Source organism: Salvelinus alpinus, chromosome 17 (genome assembly GCF_045679555.1).
Source record: "Salvelinus alpinus chromosome 17, SLU_Salpinus.1, whole genome shotgun sequence".
In the NCBI taxonomy this organism is placed as follows: domain Eukaryota; kingdom Metazoa; phylum Chordata; class Actinopteri; order Salmoniformes; family Salmonidae; genus Salvelinus; species Salvelinus alpinus.
Window position 1 is genome coordinate 29,959,329 of NC_092102.1, and position 15,192 is coordinate 29,974,520.

A 15,192-nucleotide genomic window follows, 5' to 3' on the forward strand; every position below is an offset into this window, starting at 1 on the left:
CCACAGAGCAATAGAGAACAACCCCGTCCCCACAGAGCCGTGGGTGTTGCTGCGATTTTAGCCCGCACTACAGAAGGCTTTATCGGACCGCTAATATAGGATATTTTTGGGGGTATGCTGATTTTTCAGGGTGTGCTGCAGCACCTCAGTATCCCTACTTCCTGCTGCTATGCCCCCCTCCCTCCCCCAATTTGGGACTCGTTACATACCTGGACCACCTATTGAGATGTGCCTTTTAAGTAAATCGTGTTTAAATAAGGAGAAAAGGAGACACGAGTTGGTCTTCAATACCACTGACATATCCATTGAATTAAACATCGTTTTTTAAAAGATGCTATGATACCTCCCATACGCTGGGTGGACGCATTACGTTTCTTGTCCACATAGATCCAGTGATCACAGCCAAAGATTAACCAAGTATATTTCCTGACCAAGTGCGGTAAATCCTGATCGCAGACCAGTGAAGGCTACTGAACCATTACCCTGATTAGTTTGGTTAAGGAAACCAAAACCGATCCAGGAACAGCGCGTGTCTCAGATTCGAGCCAACTTTCGGTGGAAGAAGCGTGAAACCATGAACATGTAGGTATTAGCTGTGGTATTAGGCTTTAACAGCATACATTTGTCACAATTGCTTTCCACTTTAACAAAATACAAATTTAGGCTATTAGGTCTTGGATATTTGGAATATGATATTTAAAGAATGGTTTCTGGAAGTGCTCGAAGTCGAGGCGTCATTTGGATTACTCAATGCACTTCCCGAGCCAGCACGATTTATGTTGCATATTATGTCGTTCACAGTGATTATTTGTTGCATTCTGTACTGTAAACGCAATGCTTTTACGACAAAATGGTTAGGGCGCATTCTGATGTGCTGTCACTCATTTTTGGACCTGCCCTTATTTGGCAGTGGAAGTGAAAAGCCTATCCTGTAATTTTTCAGTAGCTGAGATGTTTGACAGTGTTTCTTATTATTTCACTCAGTATTATGTTGTATTTTTATTTAACCAACACCTAGTTTTAAAGACAATAATTCCATACCTGCAGCTTAAAGGGGCAATTTGCAGTTCAAACATTAACAAAGTCGTGACCCCGCCACTATTTTGGTAAAAGATTGGGGGCGGGAGAAAGACTTTCAAATGAATAGACAGAGCTATGGATGCAAGGACTGACCATCCATTTTTTTAAAAAGTAGTTTTAACCATGTTTTGAGGCTATACAGTGTTTGTTTACAAATGCATTGTTTACAAACAATGGAGAAAAACAAGCTTATATTTGAGTTTGAAAGTTAAACTAAGCTCATGAGGCATTCATTAGTTATATTCTTCAGGAATCAATGGGTTTATATCATTAATTTAAAGTCCAAAAATGGATGTAGCAATTGCAGATTGCCTGTTTAAAAAACACAAAATATTTGAATCAATTGAGAAAGATGGGCTTTAAAATCACTTGACCTGGTGGTTATATAAAAAAGAAAATTGTTGAAAAGATTATTTTTTATTTTAACCTTTATTTAACAAGGCAAGTCAGTTAAGAACAAATTCTTATTTACAATGTTGGCATACCCTGGCCAAACCCGGACGATGCTGGGCCAATTGTGCGCCGCCCTATGGGACTCCCAATCACGGCCAGATGTGATACAGCCTGTATGTGAACCAAGGACTGTAGTTACGCCTCTTACACTGAGATGCAGTGCCTTAGACCGCTGTGCCACTCGGGTTCCCGAGTGTCTTATAAGGCTCTGGTGGTGGTGAGATCCTTTACATAAGAGGAACCAGTGAGTGATATCTTGAGATAAGAACAGTGTTCCTAAGAAAGTACTATTTTACAACTCATGTGTCATACAGAAGATCAATGACAAGCTCCCCTTCATAATGCTGTTATTCAGTAATCTAGGGGCTCTATACTTAATCAATTTGTATCCACATACTGTACGTTTTAGATAGCTGCAGCAGTGGCTGTATTGTAAAATACCATATAGTCTACAAATCATAATGACATCTCCCCACTAAATTCCACGTTATTTGGAAAAGTATAGGCCTACGACCAATGCTTGCATATGCAGTACATCTAATGTGTAACTAAATGATGTATGTATCAGCTAACATTAACACACTTACAATTTAATTTACTGGAATAAACAGCCCTTGCCATGTTTGTCACATCGGAAGTGTGTTATTTAACACTAGATGAGATAATGATTTTGTGGTTGAGTTGCTGTCACAACTGTCATGTAAGTTATTTCCTGGTTTTTGATGTCTATTAGCATTTTCAGTGTCATGTCATTAGACTATTGGCATACTCTCTCCTCTCTGCCTGCCAGTCACTAGTCCACTCTGCAGTAGAACTAGGTAAGATGTCTGCAATTGCAAGGACATTTTGTTTCTTTTGTATTTTGCTTGGTATAGGCCTAGTATCGTACTCTTATCATATGTGTTTCTCTACTGGTTTTAGGAGGCTGTTCTATGTGTAAGCAAATAGAACATTTTACAGTGCAGCAGCATGAGTTTTCTCTGCCTGTGTTGTCTTTATTATACAAAATAATGCTCAGCAAATATTTTCTGCATTTAAGGAATGGTGGCTCTTGTTCACTGCTACCCAGTGTTGTGCGAGGTGCCCCAGATTTTGATAACATACCAGATCATAGATTTAGATCAATTCATGAGTTTGTCTGAGAGTCATTTGCAAAGTTGTAAAGGATGCTGCTCTAATAAATTATAAAACTCTTGTAGAAAATTCTGACAATGATATTAAGATGTAGATCAGGGATTCTTGAAAGTCGGGACAAACCTTGTCCAGCAGGGAAACTTTATTTATAGTAAAAAAAAACATTTTAATGCATTATTTGAGCTTAAATAATGCAACATTTCCATGTCGGCTCTATGCTCGGAAATGCCACCAAAAAAGGTTGAAAATGTTACAAAAACAGGCAATGATTAATATCAACCGAAAAATGATATTTTGCAGTGTCTTGCAATAGCCCTCTTTGAATATTTCTCTCAAAACTGTAATTGCTAAAAAAAAATGTGTCCAGAGATTTGGTCAACTCCGTCAAATTTGTCTGAAATTCTAAATGAGTGAGGAATGAGCAGGGTCAACTACTCCATAAGGATCCCTTCTTCTTGTCTTCATTACCTGTAGTGCAACAAGACTGTTCATGGTCTGGAAAGTTCTCTACTTTTGATAGATTTAAACAAACAATATTGAAATCACCATGGTCACAACCATAAACTGTCAACTCCATTTCCCTGATAGATTAAGATAGGATATACATTTTGGTTCAAATATGTTTATTTTAAGGTGTCTGACATACATCCAGTTAGTTGCATTTTATGAACAAATTGAAGAATTAGGAGAGGTTGTTCCTTTACATGGTGTGATGATAGCTGATACTTTGGTCTATGAAAATATATATTTCAAATGTTGTTAATATTAAGACAAATATTTGTGGGAAAATAATACATACATTAAGAAGTAGGCCACATTATGAGCTTTCTATAATGACAATTATTTTATCTATTTAAGTTGATGTATTGTACCAAAAGAAGTATTACAAACTGAATGAATATATAACCATGAAACCAATTTTTCTCACTTTTATTTGTGTATCTGTATTGGTTTTGGCCATACAACACGACACAGTTAATGTTTGGGGAGAGGGGCAACCGCAGGTCTTGTTGTGTCAGATATTCTCAACTAGTCCAGTCAGCTTATTTCTTCCAATCACCAGGGGGAGGAGAAGAAACATGTTTTCCTCAGTGGTAAATAAGAATAGTAATGATGCAAGACCTTTTTTTTAAACGGTACATTTTCTGTGGAGAACATTATGTACATTACATGTATCCCAAGAATGAGTGGGTTCAGTGTGTCTCTTCCTTGAAGCTGATATTATCAAGAAACGCTGTGAAGTAATTACTTCCCCATTTATGCCTGAGGGAGATAGTGTGTAAACTGGTGTTATAGACGCTCAGCACATCTCAGCACATCTCTTGATCATCTTAAGCCTGTCAGCTTTGACCACACTCTGTGACACAGACTATCTGGAACACTGTACTAAACTTGAGGCCTGCTTTGTATAGCATCTGAGAAATGGAAATGATGATGCTTGATGTACTGTAATACCTTTTGACAAATGTACTGTTGAAATGTTTACAGCTTCTCTCCTGTCCAGGGGCTGCATGTTAATAACTGAGTCTCATCAATGCACTTGGGCATGCATCCTACTTTAGCTGTACAGTAGGTGCAGTGAAACAAGGTATCATTTTACCCTCGGTGTCCCAGACAAGGGTCCAGCAGCGAAGGTCACAGGGGAGGGAGGGGAGGAAGAGAACGAGATTAAAAGTCTCTACTGTTATCCTGGCTGGTGTGGGTCTTATTTCAACCCCCGATGAGCCCATGGATTGTCAGTAAAAACCATGATCATTGCAAGACTGCTTGAATTACACTGAGGTTGCGTCTATAATCTATGTCTATGATGCCTATCTACTGTTTGTTGTCAAATTTGGTGCCTATCTATTAAATGCTGTGTCATAACTATACTTGTGACACACTGGGGAATTTAGTAGTTCCCAGTGCAGTTGTCTGATGATGTGACCAGGGGCATGTGCATGAAGATGGAATCCCCTCCCTCTGTGTGTTCTGACCCTGGCTGTCCCGTGTTGTCTGGGGGGGTCACAGGTTTGACAGTGGGGGAGTGTGGGCAATCCCCCTGCACCAGCGTCCGGACCTGCTGGAGCCTTGCGCCGACTTGGTGAACAGCGAGTGGCAGCGGAGCCACGGTGCCCGGGTTCACGCCCTCCAGAAATCCTGCCAGGAGTTCCCCGTAGCCCTGGTGCTGCTGCAGGGCTCTGGGAACAGGGACGGTGGGGATGGAGAGACGCTCCTGGGGCACGTCCGGCTGTCCCGCGTGGTGTCCCGCCCTGGGAGCCTCTTTGTGGAGTCGGTGGTGGTGTCCAAGGCCCAGAGGGGGAAGGGCTACGGTCGTACACTGATGCAGGAGACGGAGCGCTACTCTAAGGCCCGAGGGTTCCTGAGGCTGTGTCTGACCACCCACGACAAGCAGCACTTCTATGCCCACCTGGGCTACGTTCTGTCCATGCCGGTACAGAATGCTGGTGTCATGGCCTCCTTCATGCCCATGGAGGTGCTGGAGAGGTTCTCCAAGCTCCCAGGGACAGACGACACCCAGGGTGAGGTACAGGGAGGCCCACCACCACCATCACCACCCCAGATCCCTCCTTCCTTTATAGGGCCGGCTCCATCACCTCTGCCTCCTCCTCCACCACCCACTCATCCTTCTAGTCTTCCTACTCCCCCACCTCTTCTCCTTCCTCCCTCTGCTCTATCTCGTCATCCACCTCCCTCTCCTCCCTCTGGTCTTCCACCTCCTCCCTCTATTCCTCCTCCTCCTCCTCCTCCTCCTCCTCCTCCTCCTCCTCCTCCTCCTCCTCCTCCTCCTCCTCCTCCTCAGTGTCCGGACCGACTGGTGTTTCAGACTCTTGAGGAGACGCCCTACAGAGATGCTAAAGGAGTTCCTATCTTCTGGATGCACAAGGACATCTGAGTCTGAGGGCCTGGATGACCACAGACCATGTCACCCATGTCACTCAGCCTCACACACACACATGCTCAGGACATTGAGGAAAAGGACACTGCCTTTGGCCTATTTAGTACCACAGCCTGTAGGGTTTGACAAGAGGTTGACAGACTGAGAAGGAAGGATATTTTTGGGGTCTGGCTGGCGCTCCTTGAGTTCTTGTCAGAGATACTTGGTGCTTTAGACTGAGATAACACTTGAACCAAGAATACCAAATGTTTGTTCTCATGTGCCTTAAGTAAGTTGTTTTTTCTTGTCCTAAAATAAAACATGTATTAAATGAATGGTTAACTTTACCTGATCAAACTAAATAATTATCACTGGGGCTATATTTTGGGCCTAATGTTTCAATCATTTTGATGTTGAAATAAAGGACTGTGTACTAAAGTGTATTGTTATGTGTTTTCTATGGGTCACCGTTTAAGATTGCACATTTCTAAATACCTTTTCATCCAAGCATCTTGTAGACAATCTCCAATGGTCTTGTCTTGAAAGGGATGCAACAGAGGTTTTGTATCATTTCAGCCAGTAGTTTTGAAAGTAGTGCTCGCGAGCTAAAAGGGTTCCCTGAAAATTGCACAGTTGAGTACATGTCATCCATTTCGTGTGATATGTTACATCCTGCAAAAAAATATTCTTTATGTTACGAATTCCAATTTATACAATATGTTAAGAATTTGTAAGTCCTTAAGATCCTGTTTAATCTCTTGAAATATTAACATCAGTCAAAATGAATTTAGTTTGAACAGATATGTGTCTGTCTGTGTGTTCTCTTTAGGCACGACAACACATTAACCAGTGAACAGCCATGCTGCTACAGAGCTTCCCTCTCACCATCCTCCTCCTCTCCACCATCCCTGTCACTCCCCAGTGGGGGGCAGTGGGTGATGAGTCTGGAGGGTCTGTGGCTGCTGCAAGGCCAGTGGTCCAGGGCAGGCCCTTCACCATGGTCTGGAACATGCCCACAGCGAGCTGCCAGGAACACTATGGCATCCACCTGGACCTGGGGGCCTTCGACATCGTGGAGAACCACCACCAGCGCTTCCAGGGCCAGAACATGAGCATCTTCTACCACAATCAGCTAGGCCTCTACCCTTACATCTCCCAGGAAGGTCTGCAGGTTAATGGAGGGGTTCCCCAGAGGGGAGACCTGGAGGCCCACCTGGCCCTGGCCCAGACCCAGATCTCAGCCCTGCTCAGGACAGGGTTCAGCGGCCTGGCCGTCATCGACTGGGAGGAGTGGCGCCCCTTGTGGGTGAGAGACTTCGGCATTAAGCTGGAGTACCGCCGGCTGTCTAAAAAACTAGTGAGAGGGGAGCATCCAGAGCTAACCAAACAGGAAGTGAACTCCCTGGCCCGTAAGGAGTTTGAGAGGGGTGCCAGGGCCTTCATGTCTGAGACACTGCAGTTAGGAGTGTGTCTGCGACCGAGGGGACTCTGGGGCTTCTACAGCTTCCCTGAATGCTTCAACTACCACAGGAAGCAGAAAGGCCACAGCTACACGGGCCACTGCCACTCCAAGACCAGGCAGAAGAATGACCAGCTAGCCTGGCTGTGGCGCCAGTCCACTGCCCTCTACCCTAGCATCTACCTACCCCAACGTCTGGCAGGGTCCTCTGATGCCACCCTCCTGGTCAGACATAGGCTTCTGGAGGCCCTGAGGGTGGCTAATCAGTACCCCACTAGCACCCATGCCACTCCTGTACTGCCCTATGCCAGAGTGGCATTCGCCCACACCCTCCACTTCCTCAACAAGGTAAAATATAACAGTAAAGTTGGAAAATGTTTCCTATCCCATGACTGTGTTATTACAGAGTTATAATCAATTCTTCAAAACATACACTAACAGTGATGCACTTATGTTATGAATATTATAAACTCTTTGATATCATATTTGGCAGGATTTACTATTATTTGGGCTGATATCACATACAAGTAATCAAACTAGTCTCCCATTGACCTTGCCATACAGACAGTGACATATGAGCACACCTGGCAGGAGATGCCAGCAAGCAATGGAAAGATATTCTATCCCTGCATTATTTGTATTTATTTATTTTACCTTTATTTAACTATGCAAGTCAGTTAAGAACAAATTCTTATTTACAATGACGGCCTACCAGAAGGCAAAAGACCTGCGGGGACGGGGTCTGGGATTAAAAATAAAAAATAAAATAAAAATATAGGACAAAACACACATCACGACAAGAGAGACACCACAACACTACATAAAGAGACCTAAGACAACAACATAGCATGGAAACAACACATGAAAACACAGCATGTAGCAACACAACATGACAACAACATGGTAGCAACACAACATGGTAGCAGCACAAAACATGGTACAAACGTTATTGGGCACAGACAACAGCACAAAGGGCAAGAAGGTAGAGACAACAATACATAACGCGAAGCAGACACAACTGTCAGTAAGAGTGTCCATGATTGAGTCTTTGAATGAAGAGATTGAGATAAAATGGGTCCAGTTTGGGTGTTTGTTGCAGCTCGTTCCAGTCTCTTGCTGCAGCGAACTGAAAAGAGGAGTGACCCAGGGATGTGTGTGCTTTGAGGACCTTTAACAGAATGTGAGTGGCAGAACGGGTGTTGTGTGTGGAGGATTAGGGCTGCAGTAGGTATCTCAGATGGGGGGGAGTGAGGCCTAAGAGGGTTTTATAAATAAGAATCAACCAGTGGGTCTTGCGACAGGTATACAGAGATGACCAGTTTACAGAAGAGTATAGAGTGCAGTGATGTGTCCTATAAGGAGCATTGGTGGCAAATCTGATGGCCGAATGGTAAAGAACACCTAGCCGCTCGAGAGCACCCTTACCTGCCAATCTATAAATTATGTCTCTATAATCTAGCATGGGTAGGATGGTCATCTGAATCGGGGTTAGTTTGGCAGCTGTGGTGAAAGAGCGATAGAGGAAACCAAGTCTAGATTTAACCTTAGCCTGCAGCTTTGACATGTGCTGAGAGAAGGACAGTGTACCGTCTAGCCAAACTCCCAAGTACTTGTATGAGGTGACTACCTCAAGCTTTAAACCCTCAGAGGTAGTAATAGCACCGGCGGGAAGAGGGGCATTCTTCTTACCAAACCACATGACCTTTGTTTTGGAGGTGTTCAGAACAAGGTTAAGGGAGAACGCTTGTTGGACACTAAGAAAGCTTTGTTGTAGAGCATTTAACACAAAATCCGGGGAGGGGCCAGCTGAGTATAAGACTGTATCATCTGCATATAAATGGATGAGAGAGCATCCTACTACCTGAGCTATGCTGTTGATATAAATTCGAAGAGCGTGGGGCCTAGGATCGAGCCTTGCTGTACTCCCTTGGTGACAGGCAGTGGCTGAGACAGCAGATTTTCTGACTTTATACACTGCACTCTTTGAGAGAGGTAGTTAGCAAACCAGGCCAAAGACCCCTCAGAGACACCAATACTCCTTAGCCGGCACACAAGAATGGAATGGTCTATCGTATCAAAAGCTTTGGCCAAGTCAATAAAAATAGCAGCACAATATTGCTTAGAATCAAGGGCAATGGTGACATCATTAAGGACCTTTAAGGTTGCAGTGACACATCCATAACCTGAGCGGAAACCAGATTGCATACAGAGAGAATACTATAGACATTAAGAAAGCCAGTCAGTTGATTATTGACAAGATTTTCCAACACTTTTGATAAACAAAGGATCAGCTTGATCTCCCCTTTAAATAAAGGACGGACCGTGGCTGCCTTCTAAGCCATGGGAACCTCCCCAGAGAGGAGAGACATGTTAAAAGGTCAGAGATAGGCTTGGCGATGATAGGGTCAGCAACCTTAAAGAAGAAAGGGTCTAAACCATCTGAACCAGATGTATTTGTTGGGGTCAAGTTTAAGGAGCTCCTTCAGCAGCTCGGACTCAGTGACCGCCTGGAGGGAGAAACTTTGTAGCGGGGCAGGGAAAAAAGAGGGAACAGCATCGGGGATAGTCACATTAGAAGGGGTGGGAGAGCAGGAAATGGATGGGCAAGGCGGCATGGCTGAGTCAAATAAGAATCCTGACCTAATGAAGTGGTGATTAAAGAGCTCAGCCATGTGCTCCTTGTCAGTAACAACCACATCATCAACATTAAGGGACATGGGCGGCTGTGAGGAGCAGGGTTTATTCTCCAGGTGTTTAACCATTAGACTCAATCATCTCACCTCAAGTGTATGCATTTTTGTAGGTGGTTGATACCTGTCTGTTTTTGTGTGTGTGTGTGTTTTCAGACGGATCTGGAGCACACACTGGGAGAGAGTGCAGCGCTGGGGATGGCAGGAGTGGTGCTGTGGGGGGAGCAGGCGTTCGCTAAGTCAAAGGTCAGATCCTGGAGACCTCACAGTTTGTGCATGTACATCCACTATAATATACATACAGTGCCTTCGGAAAGTATTCAAACCACTTGACTTTCTCCACATTTTGTTATGTTAAAGCCTTGTTCTAAAATTGATTAAAGTGTTTTTTCCCCCCTCATCAATCTACACAAAATACCCCATAATGACAAAGCAAAAATAGGTTTTTAGACATTTTTGCTAATGATTTTTTTTAAATTACTGAAAGATTACATTTACATAAGTATTCAGACCCTTTGCTCAGTACTTTGTTGAAGCACCTCCGGCAGCAATTACAGCATTGAGTCTTCTTGGGTATGACGTACATGCTTGCCACACCTGTATTTGGGGAGTTTCTGCCATTCTTCTCTGCAGATCCTCTAAAGCTCTGTCAGGTTGGATGGGGAGCGTTTCAAGTCTCTCCAGAGATATTCGATCGGGTTCAAGTCCGGGCTCTGGCTGGGCCACTCAAGGACATTCAGAGACTTGTCCCGAAGCCACTCCTGCGTTGTTTTGACTGTGTGCTTAGGGACGTTGTCCTGTTGGAAGGTGAACCTTCTCCCCAGTCTGAGGTTCCTGAGCGCTCTGGAGCAGGTTTTCATCAAGGAACTCTCTGTACTTTGCTCCATTTATCTTTACCTAGATCCTGACTAGTCTCCCAGTCCCTGCTGCTGAAAAACATCCCCACAGCATGATGCTGCCACCACCATGCTTCACCGTAGGGATGGTGCCAGGTTTACTCCAGACGTGACGCTTGGCATTCAGGCCAGAGAGTTCAGTCTTGATTTCATCAGTCCAGACAATGTTGTTTCTCATGGTCTGAGAGTCCTTTAGGTGCATTTTGTCAAAGGCACCTTTTGTCATGTGCCTTTTACTGAGGAGTGGCTTCCGTCTGGCCACTCTACCACAAAGACCTGATTGATGGAGTGCTGCAGTGATGGTTGTCCTTCTGGAAGGTTCTCCCATCTCCACAGAGGAACTATAGAGCTCTGTCAGAGTGACCATCAGGTTCTTGGTCACTTCCCTGACCAAGCCCTTCTCCCCTGATTGCTCAGTTTGGCCAGGCGGACAGCTCTAGGAAGAGTCTTGGTGGTTCCAAACATCTTCCATTTAAGAATGATGAAGGCCTTGTGTTGATGTGTTCTTGGGGACCTTCAATGCTGCAGAGATTTTTTGGTACCCTTCCCCAGATCTGTGCCTCGACACAATCCTGTCTCGGAGCTCTACGGACAATGTCAACTGTGGGACCTTATATAGACAGGTGTGTGCCTTTCCAAATCATGTCCAATCATTTGAATTTACCACAGGTGGACTCCATTCAAGTTGTAGAAACATCTCAAGGATGATCAATGGAAACAGGATGCACCTGAGCTCAATTTCGAGTCTCATTGCAAAGGGGCTAAATACTTATGTGAAGAAGGTATTTCTGTTTGTCATTTTTTATACATTTTCAAAAATGTCTAAAACCTGTTTTCACTTGTCATTATGGGGTATTGTGTGTAGATTGCTGAGGATATTTATTTAATACATTTTAGAATAAGGCTGTAATGTAACAAAAGGTGGAAAAAGTCAAGGGGTCTGAATACTTTCCGAATGCACTGTACTTCTACAACCTTGAGTGTGTATGCAGTTTGTTTTTGTTCTGTATTTGTATATGAATATCTCTTTCCCTTCCTCTCTTGGCAGCGTCAGTGTGAGATACTGAGGGACTACATTAATTCTGAACTGGGAGAGTACATCAGCACCCTGAAGAGAGGGGTGCAGCGTTGCAGCGAGGAGCGATGTCAAGGCAACGGTCGCTGTGCCAGAAGGGACCCCTACTCTGACCACATGATCCCACTCTCTGACTCCTTCTCCAACTTCCTCCCTGACCCCTCTCATGACCTCAGCCACCTCCGCACTAACTTCCTGTGCCAGTGCTATCAGGGCTGGGCGGGTGAGAAGTGTCAGGAAAGGATAGCTTCAATCACTAACACTTAGTGTCAGGAAAATATATAGTCTCTATCACCAATATATAATATCACCTCTTTTGTTTATTTGGTTGATGCGCAGCATACAGTAGCATCATTGCAATTCCACCAAGTGTATCAAAGTGAAAACTGTGGCAGTTGCAATGCTAAGGCACGTTCTCAGCGTATTCATTCTATACAATTCAGTTCCACTTGTGACATGTTTAAGTTGTGATAGTCAGAACAAATTTGCACTGTGTTTTGTCAGTAACAAAATGGGTGTGACATTTCATCATACATCGCCTGTCTCATGCATACATGTAAAAGAGTACCGCTTCTAAAAGTTACAGCTGTAACTTGTATGTACAGTATATTTAAGTCACAGATCACATGGACGTCTCGAACCTGAATCATTTCTGTCATCATGCAGTTGTTCAAATACATGAATTGTCAGTTGAAGAGTGTGGTCCTTTATGCTGTGATGTCACTAAAGATGCTATAAAGTGTTCAGTACCCTGCAATCTTACTGAATGAGTCTCTTTCTTTCTCCTTTTTGTCTTGCAAATCAAACAACTCATAAATATACAGTATAGTATATGGAAACATTCTCTGTGGGTTCCAACTCCCGGGCTCTGTTGTGCACACCCGGGCTCTGTTGTGCATATGGCAGTAGGGGTTGTTTCTGGATGGGCCCAAGTTCCAATACCATGTGCAGGGCAGGGATTTGACTTGAGTGGAGATGTTGGGGCAGGTAGTTAACAGTTGGTGTTACATTAGTGTCCAGGGGCCACTAGGACGGGGCTTTCAGGGTCCAGGGGTGAAGGGTGTTCCTCTCTGTGACCTCTGCTCCTCAGGATCCTCCCGTGATGGCTGTGAGGTTGTGGCGCAGCGCCTGCAGCTCCTGGATGAGCTGGGAGACCTCTAGGGCCGCAGCCTGTCTCTCCCTCACTGCTTCAGTTAAGGACCGGAGAGCGCTACCCTGCTGCACTGGAGGGGGAACGCAGAAACACAGTCATAGAAAGGGATGGGCAAAATGTTGAGGCCTGGTTGGATTTCAGATCAAGATTGAGAAAGAGTAAGTGAATATCGTTACCTAAGAAACAGAAGATAAGAAGTAGCGTCAACAGCGTCAATGATGTCACTGCACACCCCATGGTGTATCGGAACGAGGTGGGCATCAACAGGTCTCGGAGCGTGCTCTGCCATCGGCTTCTCATTGGATGCCCTGTCTGATAGACAACTGGTCTGTCCCGGAGATGGAGGTTCCCATTGGTGGAGGGAGCAGGAGGAAGGGGAGGTCGTCTGCTGCCTATAGAGACCATAGAGACAGTGGAGATTCTAGTGACTAAAGGTAATGGAGAGTAATGAGAGTCACATTTCAATGGTGGTTTTGGATGCAATCACTATACACAATACAGCCTGGAAATATCTGGTACCTTTGTGGTTGTGCTCTGGGTGGGTGCGGTGCAGGTCGTTGATGGACTCCACGGAATGTAGCTCGATCTCAGTCAGATCCCGATCACTGATCCGGGTAAAAAATACTGGAGTGGTAGGGGATGGAGGTTGTTTCGCCATAATCCCTGGAGGGAAGGAGGGAGAGAGAAGAGGACACCAGGTCTCTAAATCGTATCACTGATAATCAAAATAAAACTGTTATCAGGAAGTTGGAATTTGGACTCAGGGCCAGGGCCAGGGGAGAGGTGATTGAGAACAGGCCCTTTGTCTGACTGGGAATGTTTCCACAAGTCTAGCCAAAATGTGAAGCCATTTCAGCCATGCAGCCTAGTTTATATAATGTACAAGAATGCTTTAAGCACACTAAGTTGTATATTGGCATATTGGTATGGTGGCATTGACAGGCAAGCACTATTATTTCAATGATATAAGGGAGACATGATATAGTCCTACTCTCTCACACACAAAAACACACGCATGATTCATCAAACCAGACACTCCCACCCCATTTTCTATTCAGGTATCCGGGCTTCACCCAAAAACTTTAGGGACACAATATCCATGAATTTTCTCCTCACAATCAATCAAGTGTCCAGATAGTGCCATTCCACCAAATCAGCCACCTTGAATTCTCCCCTCTCTCTGCTCTTACCTTCTGTTAACATTAAATAGGGGAGAAAGATACACGTATAGTATGTGTATCTGAGGAGAATTCACATACAGTATGTCTCCGTGTGCGTCTCCTCAAGAAAAGAAAGCCGCTGTCAATACGTTCCCAATACGTGTCAACAACAAATGATGGAAAAGGTTATCCAGTGTCATAGGATCAAACAAAATATACATCCACAACTGTATTAATTAGCCTTCTGAATATAGTCCAGGTTGAATAATTGCCTTATCACACGGAAGCGAGTCCAGACCCAGTGTTTTGTGTCTGTGTCTCTGTGCCCCCGATCCCTGCCTTGCTCCCTGCTGCTTGCCCCTACCCTAACAGCCCCCACCCTAACAGCCCCTACCCTAAAATAGAAGCTGGGACGAGGATGGTATTAATAGCTGCTACTGGGCCACAGGATCATTCAATTATCCAACAGAGGCAGAGGAGGTACAGTAAGCAACAGGACCCAGAGCAATGTGAAACGTCCCCGAATATAAAAAAGGCCTGCTTTTTAGTGTGTTCATATTTGATTAATTTACAACAAGTGATCTAATGACAATGTAAAGATAAGAGTTACTGGTTAACTGTTAGTGTAACGTCATTACTGGTGCAGTGTAACACATCGTTAGTGGTTTTCTGAGATGTAGCCACTGTCATCCCAGATCCAGAAATTCCTTGTATATTGACATTTCTTCTTGAGTATAGGATACGTTATGTTATGGTGCTGAGTGTTGTGAATTTCCCCTCAGTCAGACTGTCACATAGCGAGACTTCAGTGTACTATCTGTGCCATGACAGATATTGTTGTGTTTTGAAAGTGTACTCTGACAGTAGGCCTATGGACATTTTCAAATATAGGTAATGACAATAATACATGTTACAGAGCATTGGTGTGAACATTTTGCTTATGTTATTACATCATAAACACTTGCAATAGGCTATGCATAATACACTTGCAATAGGCTATGCATAATATGTATTGTAACGACCCAGGGTCGTTACAGTATGTATAGAAAGAAAGAAAAAATTAAGAATGAAAGAAAGACCGAAAGAAAAAATGTAGAAAAGTGTAGAAACAAATAGTTGAGAATATATTTATTTGTTCATATGACAGCAACATTTAGTATTGACACAGAACATGTGCAACAAACAGGCCTGCCTGTGTAGTGAGTTTTCCTCCA

The 15,192-nt window shown here is 44.1% G+C and overlaps 3 protein-coding genes across 4 annotated transcripts; 2 read left to right on the forward strand and 1 right to left on the reverse strand.

Moving 5' to 3' along the window:
* The first annotated feature begins 436 nt into the window (after nucleotides 1–436).
* Nucleotides 437–5,983, forward strand: LOC139542718 (N-alpha-acetyltransferase 80). The gene is made up of 2 exons (XM_071348491.1): nucleotides 437–582; nucleotides 4,678–5,983. The coding sequence occupies exons 1-2, from the start codon at nucleotides 575–577 to the stop codon at nucleotides 5,561–5,563; spliced, it is 894 nt and encodes a 297-aa protein (XP_071204592.1). The 5' UTR covers nucleotides 437–574; the 3' UTR covers nucleotides 5,564–5,983.
* Nucleotides 2,239–12,422, forward strand: hyal3 (hyaluronidase 3). 2 transcript variants are annotated; one of them, XM_071348490.1, is made up of 4 exons: nucleotides 2,239–2,351; nucleotides 6,375–7,352; nucleotides 9,851–9,972; nucleotides 11,639–12,422. In XM_071348490.1, the coding sequence occupies exons 2-4, from the start codon at nucleotides 6,405–6,407 to the stop codon at nucleotides 11,655–11,657; spliced, it is 1,089 nt and encodes a 362-aa protein (XP_071204591.1). In that variant the 5' UTR covers nucleotides 2,239–2,351; nucleotides 6,375–6,404; the 3' UTR covers nucleotides 11,658–12,422. The 2 variants fall into 2 exon arrangements, with proteins under 2 accessions (XP_071204591.1, XP_071204590.1); XM_071348489.1 differs by having other exon boundaries at nucleotides 2,240–2,351; nucleotides 9,851–9,940.
* Nucleotides 11,966–14,354, reverse strand: LOC139542719 (uncharacterized). Its single transcript, XM_071348492.1, has 4 exons — nucleotides 14,009–14,354; nucleotides 13,338–13,481; nucleotides 12,995–13,210; nucleotides 11,966–12,888 (listed from the first exon to the last, which is right to left on the reverse strand). Exons 1-4 carry the CDS (start codon nucleotides 14,019–14,021, stop codon nucleotides 12,752–12,754), a joined length of 510 nt encoding a protein of 169 aa, XP_071204593.1. The 5' UTR covers nucleotides 14,022–14,354; the 3' UTR covers nucleotides 11,966–12,751.
* Nucleotides 14,355–15,192: the final 838 nt, after the last annotated feature.

Bases quoted from the DNA above. Each gene is read 5' to 3' on its own strand.
- hyal3 (XM_071348489.1), top strand. From the start codon at position 6,405: ATGCTGCTACAGAGCTTCCCTCTCACCATCCTCCTCCTCTCCACCATC. The intron at 7,353-9,850 runs GTAAAATATAAC...GTGTGTTTTCAG, and splicing joins CCCTCCACTTCCTCAACAAG to ACGGATCTGGAGCACACACT. The intron at 9,941-11,638 runs GTCAGATCCTGG...CTCTCTTGGCAG, and splicing joins AGGCGTTCGCTAAGTCAAAG to CGTCAGTGTGAGATACTGAG.
- LOC139542719 (XM_071348492.1), bottom strand. The intron at 13,211-13,337 runs GTACCAGATATT...TGGTCTCTATAG, and splicing joins CCCAGAGCACAACCACAAAG to GCAGCAGACGACCTCCCCTT. The intron at 12,889-12,994 runs GTAACGATATTC...TTCCCCCTCCAG, and splicing joins TCTTATCTTCTGTTTCTTAG to TGCAGCAGGGTAGCGCTCTC.